Genomic DNA, 14,070 nt, shown 5'->3' with positions numbered 1-14,070 from the left:
TAGACTAGAAATTGAAGCTAGACTTCAGTTCAATTGTAATGCAATTTATTATTATTTGGTGAGAATACTTCCTACATGGTGCTCTATAGTTTTGACTGCATCACACCAAGGGGGCATAATTTCTGTTGTTCCCACTTTTAATGATGCTGAAATCTGTCAGTGAGTTCAGGTCAGCCTGGGCCAGTCCTATAAAGTTCATCAGACTTGGACCAGTGGTTTCACCTCATTGTTGATCAGTTCATAGCTTCATGTTTTTTTTTTTTAGGGATCGCAGAATGGTGACTTTTAATTATATCATTCCTCCTACATTAATTACCTGTAATTTTTCTATAAAGAACTTTTTCCTACTAACTAATTGGCACCTCCACAATATGGTTTATATTAGAAAGGTGGAGAAAATGCATTAGTTTTATTTATCAATTTCAGAATCAGACATTAACTTTTTTCTTAATATAAGACCTAAATATAGTTACAGCTTCATTCAAAGTACTCTAACAAATTTTGATAAAATTTCCTTTGGGGATATTCTTTGAATGATTTCTCCTAATCCTCTTTTTTTTGATTAATGCATTTTGAGAATATTACTTCCCATGGTGCCAGGAAGTATCTTGTCCTTCCTTTTTTATTTACCATAATATACCCCTATATGATTGAATTTATCCACTTAGAAGATATTTAATGAGCATCTTTTTGGGGGAGTGGGGAGAGGTAAGCACTGTGCTAGTTGCTGGGGACATGGACATGAGCCCTGCCTTTTTCATAGAATATATAGTTTGTTTTCTACTTATAATGTGATGTAATTTAAAAAAATAAACATGTATATGAATCTGGTTTTGGTTACTATAACATTTGATGTCCTATATGATAAATATTAACCAAGAATGTTTTAGCTGACTTTAGAGTCCCTGGCCCTAGAGTCTGAAATATGGACAATAAAGAGTCTTGAAAGTTATTTGTGCTGACCCAAAGAAAAATGCGATGTCTCCATATAGGGCATTATATGTGACAAACAAGGAAGTTTTAGTTTTTGTTACTTGAAAAAGTAAGAAGAGGAAATAATGGGGATTCCCCCAAGACTAAAAGTAAATAGGAAGAGCTTATGCTATTTTAACTTGAGCAAATATTTGAACTTTATTTGCCTTTTATTTTCAGAAAGTGAGGGTGACATTTTAGGAATATCTTTATCTCCTGTAATTAAGTATGTTTTTTCAGGATTTTTAAAGGTGTTTTTGGATTTTAGAAAAATGTACAGTTTCTAAAACCTTGTGAGCATCTTCTTGTATGAATAGCCAGTGTAAATACGACTAGTAAGATACTGCTTTCCCTGTGGGATTCTATGACTATGAGATAATGAATATAATATTGAATTTGCCAAAAAATGGACTATGTAAATCTGAGATTGTGATTAACATTTTGTTAGGCATGCAATATTATGTCATAAATTTTAGGTATATTTAAATAGTCATTGTAATTCTAAAACTCAGATATTTCCTCTTAGGATAGAAACTCTACTCTTTACTCATGTTCAGATAATATATCGCTATATAGCTGTTATAATTACTTAAAATTAGGGTAGAAATCAGATTCTTGGCATATAATTAAAATAATTTTTTTGCAATTGAAAATCAGAAAGATGAAAAACTTTACATTCTGCTTGTAAGTCTATGCTAACATGTTTTATGATGTTATGGAGAAGTCCTGGAAAGCAAGAGAATTTTATTTTATATTTTTAAGAAAATTTAAAAAGAAGTGGCATTATGTTGCTTTGCTAACACTTATCAGGAAATTTGAAAGGAGACAAAAAGCTGAGGCCTTTAATTGTGTCTGGTAACGGAGGATTAGACTGAATTTAACTTTGAAGATCAACAAATGGACATTTATATTATGTCAGTTGAAAGAATAGTTGCATTTTTGGCTTGAGGAGATAGCTTAATCTGAATAACACAGAAGTTGACAAAAAAGCTTGCTAATATATAAATATTGACTGTTTTAATCTCTTGAAAACGGAAGGCTAGCACCAAGGATACAGTAGTAAAATTCTAAAAGGAGTCGTTGAAAAGTAAACGTTACGCAACATGAAAAGAATACCAAGGGAAAAACTGACAGAGTAGAATAACAGGAAGATTAGTCATTTCTGGAAGGGGAAAAAAAAAAAAGGTGGAGAGAGGGGGAAGAAATATTTTAAACAGGAATGTAGAACTGGAAGTGCCTGTGCTAAGAGACAGACAGGAGCTAATTTAGGAGTGAAACTGAGCCTAAAAAAGGAATAATACTGGTCACATTTAATTATACGATATAAAGTTCATGTTCACAACAAACAAAAATAAAAATGGGGAAATTTGCTCTTTGACATTGGAAGAGCCCTGTAAAAATTAAAGAATGTTTACTCCTTAGCCGAGTTGACTTGGCGGAGGTCAGCCAGCAGTGTCAAGCGTGCATAAAGAAAATGTATTTCTTTTAGAACAAACTAATGTTCTACTATTTTCGGGTGTTGGATAAAATAAAAGCCTTCTGGGCATTTTAAAATATGTATGCTATTTGGTTTGAAATAATTTTCCGTTTACATTTTCTTATCCGACAACTGAAGGAGTAGCAGTCTCCAAATAGTTTAAGAATTATTTCTATAAATCCTCAAAAATATAAATTGCAACTCTCCGTGTATCTTAAAAAATATGTATAACAATCCCTATGACAGAAAACAAGAAAGTAACCAATGCAAGTGTGTGTGTGTGTGTGTGTGTGTGTGTGTGTGTAATCCCACTAGTCCCTAGTTTCTACCCAAGGTATTAGGGGCATTCTGATTTTGCTGGACAGATTTTCCAACCTCTCTGTTCTCATCTGTCAAATGGGAACAGTAATATACTTGCCTCAAAGTTGTGCAATGAGGATTAACTGAACTAGTAGATGTAGCCGTATCCCTGACACGGAGGTGGTATTTGTGCTTTTAATTCATAATGTTGTACCCAGACATGGAACAGAGGCTTGTATGATGCATTTCCAATTAACACATGAGAAGATGGATGGTTGCAAGAGAAGCCCTTACTCATGCCTTGACAACTTAAACTGTTGTTTAATAGGTTACATATGTATCCATACTTGACAAATACAAAAGATTACTTCTCTTGGTCATTGCTTAGTAACTCCAGTAAGCAATAAATTACATGAAATGTATTAAAGTAGATATCTCTAGTGTTATATAAGCATGGTATCAGGACAAAACCCACTTATTCTTCTATCAGGAAAAAAATGCTGATATTATTTAAATGCAGAAAATGGTTTATGTACATTGAAATAAAGATAACAAATCAATTTAGAGACCCGAGACTTATATTACTTTATGTAACTATATATGTAATAAATCATTCTGTATCATTGAATTAATAGAAATGGGATATATATGATCAGGTAAGCATTTCCTGTTGATTTTACTGACAAATTGCAATTCTTTCATGGCTCATGTGCACATAACTTGCTGAGATAAATTCTAACTCCTGCACAAAACTTGGTGTTACATGAACACTAAATACTACTAAAAAAATCTTTCTCTTTTCCTCTCTCCTCCTCCTCTCTTTCCCTCTACCCTTACCCACACAAACACAGGCATTTTCCACACACACGTGTGCACGCACAAACACACACACACACGCAGTCTCTGTGCTTAACTGCATAGGAAATGTTTATTTTCCAGACTACAGAAAACAAACGTTATCTCGAACACTGAAAGTCCTTCCTTTTCCTGGCTTGGAAACACTAAGTCATACTGAGTTGCTTGTAGATTTTCTTTAGCTAGCATGTAGGTTTATTTAAAGAATAAAGTTGTGAGGTCAAAATGACTCAGGAATTTGTAATGCACAATTAGAGCTTTTCACTTTTAGGTCACCAGTTTATACTTGACTGACTTGGTATTAGTTAAGGATTGGTAATAATGTGTTGTTTAGTTTCAGAAGAATGTTGATAACTCACTGCAACCTTACCTGTTTTGATCTAAGTATGACCTAGAGTTGGTGCTTATTAATATATTTCTTTCCAGATAAAGCCAAGTTCAAAAAATTAAATAAAAGAGTATACCCAGTAAGAGTTGATGAATAAGAAGCAGCTAATGTATTCATCTACAACTGTGACTTCTGTTGTTTGATATCTTTCTGAAAGTAAAGTCTTAAAATGACCCAAACTTGTACTTCTATATTTTTAATTGCACTGTCATTAACATCAGCAAGGAATAATAATTGTAGCTGTAGTAGATAACTTGAACAATATATAACTTGAACAGTCATAAAAAATATATATCCAAATGTATGTATGTTTGGAGATACATATATATATATGTATAATCATATATATAATTATATATATAATAATTGTAGCTGCGGTAGATAACTTGAACAGTATATAACTTGAACAGTCAGAAAACAAATATATATGTATATTCAGATGACTGCATAAATGAGTCCTGATCTTCCTAGCGTATCACTTAGTAGTGTTAAGGTCATAGAAATAATTTGTTATGATCTATCTTATGTAAAAGCCTATGAGGTTACTTTGTTTTTTCTCACCCAAAAGATGTCAGAATGTGTTTTTTAAAGAACTTTTGAATAACTTTTGTGTTAATTTAATGTTAACATCGAAGACAGATAAATTTAAATCTTGTTGTCAGCCAAAGAGTGAATCAAGCTTATGTGGGTACAATGTATAATGCCACCACTCAAGGAATTCTGCAGAGAAGATAATTGTCTAGAAATTGGGTAAAGAATTGTCATCTTCCTTCTTTGGAAACTCTTGATTTTAAAAATAATCGAGAGTAAATAGGCTCGAATGCATCACCTCAAGCTGTGCCACATGGGCACCTAAATTTCTTGCTAAATGCCACCAAATGGCTGCATTTCTTACAGCTTGTGGCTAAATTCTGAGAGGGTAGATGCCTTCACCATAACTATATTTTCTCTCTGAAGTTTTCATGGTTTCTTGTGCTAATTTATATTAAGTTAAAGCCAAAAAAGCTGAAGCTAGCCAAACTTAGTCCGGAGAGTTAGGCTTGCTGCCAAATTAAAGAGATAGGTTGGTCTCAGTATTCTTCATTGGTTTCTCAGTCTTACCTTTGCGACCGTAAGTTCTTGATTTGAGCTGAGGTGACCCAGGTGGCTTTGTGTCCTCAAGCGCTAATTCAAAGAAGGTCATTTCAGCTGCTGAATATTCAAGGAGGTATCCTGGTTCAAGGTTGCTTCAGCCCATACCTCAAGGGATGATCCTCAGATTTCTGCAGCCTCCTCTAATCTCATAATTATTATCTTGGTCCTGCACATAATTAAATATATAATTAAATGATGGGAATGAAATAGAAGTATGGCTGCCAGCAGTGGTAATCCCCCAACCAGGATGACCAGTACTGTGCTGATAATAATGTTACCACCCTGTTAGTGCTTCTGAAGATACGATATACTTGGGAAAAAATGTGGATACTGAAATTGTCCTTGACTTTTTTTAAAATCTGAGAATCAAATGAAACATGTAATTCCTTGTTAGTAAACATCATTAAGAGAAATGGATGTAGACTTGTATATCATATAAACGGACATACTTTATGCATATTAAGTTTTTGAAAAGATACTGTAATAGCAGATCGTCTGCCCAGCAGGGTTCCGGCCAGACCTGACATTTCTTACTCCCTTTCTTTAAGTGTAACACGCCATCAGCTTTCAAGAGGCAGTGAAGGATAGGTGTAGGCATAAAACCACAACTTTAGGAGCTGCCTTCCCTGGATCCAAAGTTTACACTCATTCCTTAGTAGCTGTATGACCTTTGGTAACTCCCTTGACGCTCTATGCCTCCGATTCCTCCGATGTACCCTGCTAAATGGGAGTCTATCTGCCTTGTTGAGGTGTTGTGAACCTTATAATACATGCATGTCAAGAACTTACGGAATTTTCATGGCACACAATATGTACCATATACACGTTAGCCATCATTAAATCTTAATTTTACGTGCACACTTTCTAATGTCTGTCTTGTTAAAGGTATACATGCAATACACAAAGAAATGAAAACCAAAACTAATGTGGCAGTTTTAGCAAAATGTTTAAGACCTCCAGTTCTGAACTGGACAACCTGGGTCCATGTCAGTTGCGAGCTCTGTGACTTTTAAATGTGTGATGGAACCTGACTGAACCTCAGTATCCTCATTTGCGAAATAAGGCAGTAATAATATCTGATCTGTAGTTGCTGTGAAGATTAAATGGGATGACACGTTTAAAGCACTAAGACCAGTGCCTGGCAACTTCGTGAGCATTCAATACGTGTTAGTGATTGTTCCTGTTACTACTTTGATGATGAAGTGAACATGAAAAGTATTAATATACAAGAAACATTATATACTAAGATTCTGTGTATATAGGGTTTCCATTTTGCTAATGAGAATTGGTATTGGTATTCTCTACTAGGCAGGGAACAATGTTTCTGTGTTCTGGTATTTATGTCTCTTTACGGTTATGCTCTAATAAGTAAATAGCATTTACTTATTAGGAAAATGGTAATCTGTATTACCCTTATCCTTGGTTGAGCTATTGAAATTTTTTTTGAGCTATGATATTTTTAAAAATCTCTGGATACTGTCTATATCTATGGTATTTTCGCTCTGGATCAATCAGTTAAGTAAAGGAAATGCTTTGTTAATGATGTTACCTGCCCGCCTCTGTTGTACAGCCATATTCTAGCCACTCATTAAGTTGAACAGTACTGGAAGTAAAATCAGCTCATCAATAACATCAAAATGGGAATAAAATATAATAGCAAAGAAGTCATTGTTTCTTCTGTAAAATAAAGATCATAAGACCTGGTATTTCCCCATCCGTTGGGAGTGTTGTAAAGATTATGAAAACAGTGTTTGCAGAAAGTGACTCTATGCCAGGAAGGCAGATAGAACATTAGGAAAGAGGTGACCAGTATTGCATGATGGCATTTATTTTATATGGTAACATCCTTTCTTTCATTAACAGGAAATTTTAGGGCAATCCACTTGCTTATTAGGAGCGAGGAGGGCGAATGAATTCTTAAAAGGATTCATCCAGGCTTCCTTATAATAAAGTAAACCTTTAAGAACATGTTTTCCATAGAATTAGAAACTTAGAATTTCCTAGTAACAGTATATTCATCACCTTGTTTGGGGAGCAGATTTTAAGCATGATCACAGGAAAACACCTGTTTTGACACTCTGGGAAAGGTGCAAACATACGGGCAAACTCCGTCTAGGTGTAGAGTAAACAAGAGTGCTTTGGCTAGCATCCTGCAAGGAGTTGGGTCTGAACGGTCTGCTCCAGCTTCTGCTGCTGCCGCTGCTGCTAATACTGCTGGGAAGGAAAAGGGGCTGACCTGGCACATCCTTTACTCTTGGTGCTGCCGCAGTCACTCAGGAAATGTTGTTTAAAGGGAACCTTCTGGATCCTTTTCATGGCACCATGGCAAGAAGAAGCTGTATCTTATCTATTGAAGATAAAGCATGGAGTTGGCTAATGGATGCTGGTGAGTGAATAAGGCATATGGGGAGCCAGTTCACCAAGGTATCTTTTGGGAAAGGGCTGATCTCCCAAAGACTGACATGGCGCCCCTTGGAAAATGGCCTCTGATTATCTGAGCATCAGAATGTTGTTTTAGAGGGGAGTCCTAGTTTTCACACTTGTGACCTGATCTGTGATCTTATATATATATCTTCCATAAATGAAGTTCATATGTATTCCCAGCTTTGCTACTTGAAGATACTAATCCTGAAGTTTGTTAGATACCTCAGTATATGGAACAAAGTTTCCACTGTAATTTCCACTATTTAATTTTTACTCTTGTTTTTCATATGACCCACAGTGATCTAAAAAAAAATTATGACTTTTTAGTATATGAAAGCAGTTTTTCCTCCTTTCAATTCTAAATGAGCACCTCCTTTTTTAAACAGCAATGGAGTATAGAATTTTAACTTAAACTATTTAGTATGCATAGTTCTTGCCAGGAATATTCTTTTCAATTTAAGATAATTATGTAAGCAAATTAGTAAGATACTGGATATATTAGATAGTTGCACAGGATGGGTCTTTGACATTGCTAATATATTTATGTACCAGTACAAGGTAGTTTCCTTGACCAAGTTTCTCTGTCAGTAAAATGAATAATTTGAATGAGCTATCTCAATTTTTCTCACTCTAAAATTTTATTTTCCCATTTTGACAAAGCCTGCCATATGACTTAAGATACATATATATCTCTTTCCTCTTATAATTTAGAACACACACGAATATATACCAATTAATAGTTCACCTGTGTCTTTCATTTAAATTGGAAGATATAGACATAATAAGTTTGCCATAAAGGTATAGACCAAGTTTTCCTAGAATAATTATGTTTAATAGGTATTGCATAAAAAAGGTAGACAATTAAGTTTAGGAATTCATGGTAGCATTATAAATGCTCTGACAAGCCATGCAGGAAGATAACTGTTAAACTTTTAAGAAATTTATTTGACCACAACGCCTTCTCCTCCCATCCCTGTACATACACGCACATGCGTGTGGGTACACACACACACACACACACACACACACTTTTTGAGGAGTGCCTTTTCTCATGTGGTATATCAGCCAGTGAATAGTTATTGAGCACCTGCTGTGTTTCCAGGCTGACTAAGTACAGGGATATGATTGTTTGCACATTTGTAAAAAATTGCTCCCCTTGTGATGCTTAACAACAGGGAAACACAAATTTAGATTATCTGGTCTTATTACTTCAGTAGGATACTTCAGTAGCGATAGAATGTATATTTTTAAACAGCCAGTAAGGATTTTTCTGTTTCCACTGAAAATAATCCTGACATACCATAAACTCAAAAGAACTCTATAAATGCATCGATGCTGCTACGTCACATTTGGTGACACTTAATCACTTTTTGAGTACTGTCTTCCACATTTTTTTGTTTGTTTTAGTTTTTGTTGGTTTGATTGTTGAAACTGATGTTCATGAGTGGGATTGACAGCATAGGTCAGAAAGACAAACTGTAATTGGGTTTTTATATTTTATTCAATAAAGTCAGAGTATTAATATTTTTCAAGTCCATTTCCATTTGGTTTCTACCATAGGGGCTCACTCAGTCTTTCCTTACCCAAACCTATCATATTGAAATGATTGTGTTTTAAAATATTAAGTTTCAGTTCAAACCAACATCTAAACTTTGGTACTGTTTATACAAGAAAAGTATTTTTAAAAGGAAATTCAGATTCATCACCCCCTTCCCTTATCAATTCTCAGTTCTCTCAAATTGAAAGTACTAGCTACCTGCGCGGTACTTACTATTATGTAACATAAGGGCTATTTCATTTTATAAAAGTGGTGGACCCTTAGTGACTTATGGGACATAAGTAAATTTGCCCAACAAGAACTGCTTTGATTGTGCATGTTATTAACTGTATATCTGTATCACTATGTCTATATGGTGAGGGATGGAAATCAGCCTTTCCTAACACAAGCTGATTTCAGCTTCTTGATACCAAGTAAAAGATTATTATTAATATTTTAGGTAACTTGGATTTAAAAACATATGTAAACAAATACCTTGAAGTCAAGAATTGCACACATAGAGCTGCCATCAACTGGCAGATTTTTTTCTCATTTAATTCTGAAACAAGCATAAGACAGCACCCATGGTTAGTTTGTTTCTAATCTTGAAAAAAAAAGATAGTTCCCAAGTAAGGCTGATTCTTTTTATTTTGGCACATATTAGGAATTATTAAAGTTCTGTCAGAGTTTATATTTCCTTTCTGACTTGATTTTATCCTGATCCTTAAAACAAAATTGCCTTAGGGTCTGTCTCTTGTACCTGTTGGATGTTTAATATTCAGTGGGCCCCCCAGATGAGTTCCTGAGGCCTTGTGAGTCGTTGAAGAGCTGTGAACAGTGGTTAACAAGCTAGAAGGAGCTCTCTGGACAGCAGTATTACGAAGTCCAGTTTCAGGAGAGTCTTAGTAAGAGGTTTATCTGAGGGTGCATTTAACACCTAGTACGTTAGCCACATTTTCCTGTCTTCCTCCTCTTTTCTTCTTCCCTTTACTTCTGTGTCATCCTGTTCTAATTTCTGAATGCTCTTTGTCCAATTGCTTCTTTTTCTTCCTATTCTTTTTCTCTTAACTCATTGAGTTCCTCAGTCTTCCTAATCTGATCAGAATACAAAGTGATGTATTTGATAAAGCATTCGTTGTTCTTATTTCAAAAGCAATTTTCGTGATTTCTCAAGTTAAAAATCAGCTCAGTTTAAAACTTCTATTACATTTTCTCCTCCAATAATGGACAACTTCGCCTTTTAATTTCTGCTGCCTTGTGGGTTAGCATCCTGTGGTTTGATATATTTGTAAATTTCCTTATCTTAATACGAATGTGATAATGACAGGACTTAGGCATTTTTATGTCACCTGTTAGATTTTTAAGCTCAAATACAGTAGGCATACTGTAATATGTCTTCCTTACTTTTCTTTCTAGAACTAGAGCTCCATATCCCCCCCCCCAACTGTGTTTTTGGCTCTCTTATGGGATGCTAGAATGGCCTGTCTCCATGTATTTCGTTGCATTTTGCCATTGCTTCTTGTGTTCTGTCGGGGAATTTTGGTGATTCTTTTCAAGCGCTACCTGAGCTCTGTGCTAGTTGTTCCATTCCCTCAGGGTCTCATGCTGTGTGGTCATGTCTCCACTTGCTCTGCCCTGTCCATTGACAGAGCCTGGGTTACCTGATGGCTGCCTCTATACCCTTGTGAGGGCGGGAATATTCCTCCCCCTGCTGCTACGATTGAGCCCATGCTGGGTACCACGTTGCCCTCTACACTTGCTTTCAGTTGTTAAGGCTTCCCAAGCTTTGGCTGTGGCTCAGTGATCCTGCTGTCAAAACCCTGAAGCTTTTCTAGCCTCGACACTCAGTGGTAGCAGCAGGTGTTGGGATTTCTCCAAGCCCCTAAGACCCTGGGAGCACAAGAATGGCCGTTTGACATAGACCTCAGGACTTTTCAAAGCACCAAGAAACATCTGCGGAAGACATGTAAAGGTAAGACTCTGATTTTTCCAGGAAGCTGTTCTAGAACTAGAAACCTATAGCCATGGATTTAACGTGGACTAAAGAGCTGAAGAATGTCCTTGGGGAACTCTGTGCTTGATGACAAAGCCAGCATATGAGTCTTAGATTGGATAACTACTTATTAAAACACCTCTTTTAGGAGTTCGGTATGATGTTAACATTTCTAACCTATTTTATTTATATTAAACTTGGCATTTAATAAATTTATAAAAATATTTTTTTCCATTCTTTCATTGGAATCTACGAAGCACTTCTTTTCTCTTTCGCAATCTGCATTGTGTATCCAGTAAGAGAAATCTCGAGAATGAAAACAGTTAAAACAAAAATAAAACAGAAGTTATGTTTCCAAAGCCTGTATTTTATTTACCTGTTAATGTTCAAAACCAGAAACATTCAATTTTATACCCTCAAATTCTTTAAACCCAAATTTCTAAAGCCATAATTAATTCAAAAGGAATAGGAAGAGCTGCTCAGATCGTGGTAGTGCAAGGGTACGTTATTGTCCTTTGTCAAAAATCACTGCTTAGCATTCTAAATGTAGCACTCGTTTTTCTTTTAGGGCTTTATTTCTGTTTTTTTAAAAGGGAATTATTCCCTGCCCCTAATTTTTTGGGAAAAAAAAAATCACTCCATATGGGTGTAAATAACCTGGATGAAGGGTGTGGGGGTGGGTGGGAGAGAGAGATCAGCAGCATCTTGGAGTGAACAACACAGATCATCTCTTCAGCATTATTTATAACCCTTTATTCTTTACCCTGCCTCCATTCATAAGCATTAATCTGGGAAGGGAGGTTAAAGCAGCTCTTTTAGTGTGAGATCTTCAGTGGCCTTACTCTCCATTCATGTCTTCTTTTTTCTCCTTTGTTTTCTTTTCCATATGGACTCAATCTGTTAATTGATTCCCTGTAGTTGGAATCCAGGCTATTAGCTGTCACGCTGAAACTCCTTCATTTCAATAACTAAATATGTAACTGAGGTTTTAAAAATGAAAAAGAAGAATGTTCACTAACAGCTGTACAAAACGAAGAATCAGACTTTTTGATAGTGCTTATTTAGGATGCTTATTTTTAAAACTAAAAGATGTGCAATGAAGTATTTTATTTACACTTGAAAAATCCCAATTTTATTTCCTCTAGACCTCAAAAGTATAAGTAAATGGAATGTTTTGAAGGCTTTCTACTGTGTTAAATTAGGTAATTGATTTCATATGTAAAAACAGAAAAAGAAAACTGTAATGCTTTAATTCTTAACATTTATAATGAGTTTACAGTTTTTGAAAATGTAAGGCACAGTCTCAAGCCAGGAGTTTGCATTATTCTCAGGTTGGCTTATGAAGTGCACTTCCCTTTTTCTGTTTATTTAGAATTCTTATATTCCTCTAGGACAAGAATTGAAACAATATATATAATTGTCATATTACATAATATATTATGTTGTAGATTATTTATTATGTTAATCATATACTTAATACAATTAAATATTTAGAGTGATAGATTGATGTTATTATAGGCATTTACAAAATTATTTTAAAACTTTAAAATTACTTAAAATATCTTTGACAGAACATAATGAATTAGTGGTATCCACTGTGTTTAATGTAAGGGACAAAGTAACTTCACATAAGCTGAACTCAGTACAGCAATATTTAGACTTCAGTGATTTCTTTTCTTAGGACGTACAGAAAAGGTGCATGATATAAAATATTGGTGCCATGGAGCTCTCAGCCACTACCTGAATAGAAAAAAATCTATTGAATAAACAAAGGAATGACCCTTTTGCAGATAAGGAAGCAGAGGACTGCTAATTCACAGTTTTTAAGCCCAGAGCCAAGACCAGAATGCAAATCACTGAATTCTAATCCCACGCACTTGCCTCTACGCGATGCTGTTTGCTGAAGTTGCGGTCCATTCGAGCGGCCATCCTGCTAGTGTCTGCAGGGCAGTGAATAGATTCTAGGAATTAAAGTGATTTTCTGCAGTATCAAATGTGTCTGATCATGGCTGATAAACATGGGCTCACTTCTGCAGTGTAGCCTGATTGAGGCCTTTAGAATTGCCCTTTTATTTCTGCCTTGTTTAGTGTGGCTTTCTTTATTTGAGGATTTTGAAAAGTACAGTGGAAGAATCATTAAAATATTTTTGTTTGAAGGGAGTATTGAACTTCTGGCATGCCATTTATTTCAGTTTATCCCATACGTTTGACAGGTTTCTGAAAATTTAAATTCCTAAAATTGAAAAGATTAGATCTTTGTGTATATATAGGCAGTTCATTTTCTGTTTCTAAGCAAAAAAATTTTAATTGATTTCCATTGTTTCCAAAGTTGAAAAATCCCTCAGCTTGCATCTTTAAAGATGTCTGTTTATTTGTGATATCATGAAAGTGGAAAGAGTGCACATTCTTGGTGCTACAATTAGAATACGTATGTGAAATTATTTGATATATTTATTAATTAAGTGCTTTCTGGTTGTCTGACTTAGAGTTATTACTTCAAAATCCAAATTCTCCCTGACTTGACTCGATACCCATCATCATTTAATAGGGCCATTCCCAGGCTCCTTTAATGTGATTTTTTTGGGAGGTATAATTGTAATCCAATCCCCTTGAATGATGCCCAAGTTGGATTCAAGACCCAATATGGACCTAAGAGAAAAACTAAGAATGTTAACTCTGAATGCTCTTTTTTAGGAAGTTCAATTTGAAAAATAGCAGGAGTACTTTTGGGATAGGAATTTATAACACTTATTTTAGAAAAAAATATGAAGTATTTGTTCACTGAAAGTCTTAGCAGTCCTAGCCTAGTTCTCAAAATAAGGTTCTTAATCCCCATCATAATGATCCTTGAGTATTTATTTCTGCCATCACTCAGCTCATAAGACTGGTACCTCTCAGTTCACACTGTTTACTCTTTCCCATGTATTCCTGTCCTTTCTTGGAGAGAATGAGAGCTGTCTGGACTGGTGGACAATGAGCAGAGGTTCTAA

At 35.2% G+C, this 14,070-nt stretch overlaps 1 protein-coding gene across 21 annotated transcripts in view; it reads left to right on the top strand.

Annotated features, from left to right (window-relative positions):
- Positions 1–14,070, top strand: part of MBNL1 (muscleblind like splicing regulator 1) — a 179,709-nt gene that overhangs the window by 59,070 nt on the left and 106,569 nt on the right. For 2 of the 21 annotated variants that reach the window (XM_064586231.1, XM_064586241.1), the window contains exons 2-3: positions 7,420–7,512; positions 10,504–11,059. The exons of 17 other annotated variants lie outside the window; for them this stretch is intronic. Coding sequence is in view for 1 of the 4 variants with exons in the window: in XM_054504355.2 (XP_054360330.1) it covers positions 7,507–7,512 (6 nt within the window). In the remaining 3 variants the exon portion in view is untranslated. Of the gene's footprint in view, positions 1–7,419; positions 7,513–8,329; positions 11,060–14,070 lie in introns of those variants that run through there. 2 more of the 21 variants (XM_054504355.2, XM_054504358.2) reach the window with 2 other exon arrangements.

This window comes from Mirounga angustirostris, unplaced genomic scaffold, assembly GCF_029215605.1.
Source record: "Mirounga angustirostris isolate CCGP_5_RB_7025 unplaced genomic scaffold, mMirAng1.0.hap1 SCAF_1, whole genome shotgun sequence".
NCBI lineage: Eukaryota > Metazoa > Chordata > Mammalia > Carnivora > Phocidae > Mirounga > Mirounga angustirostris.
The sequence above is the reverse complement of the archived record's forward strand: the minus strand, read 5'-3'. Positions and strand labels throughout refer to the sequence as shown.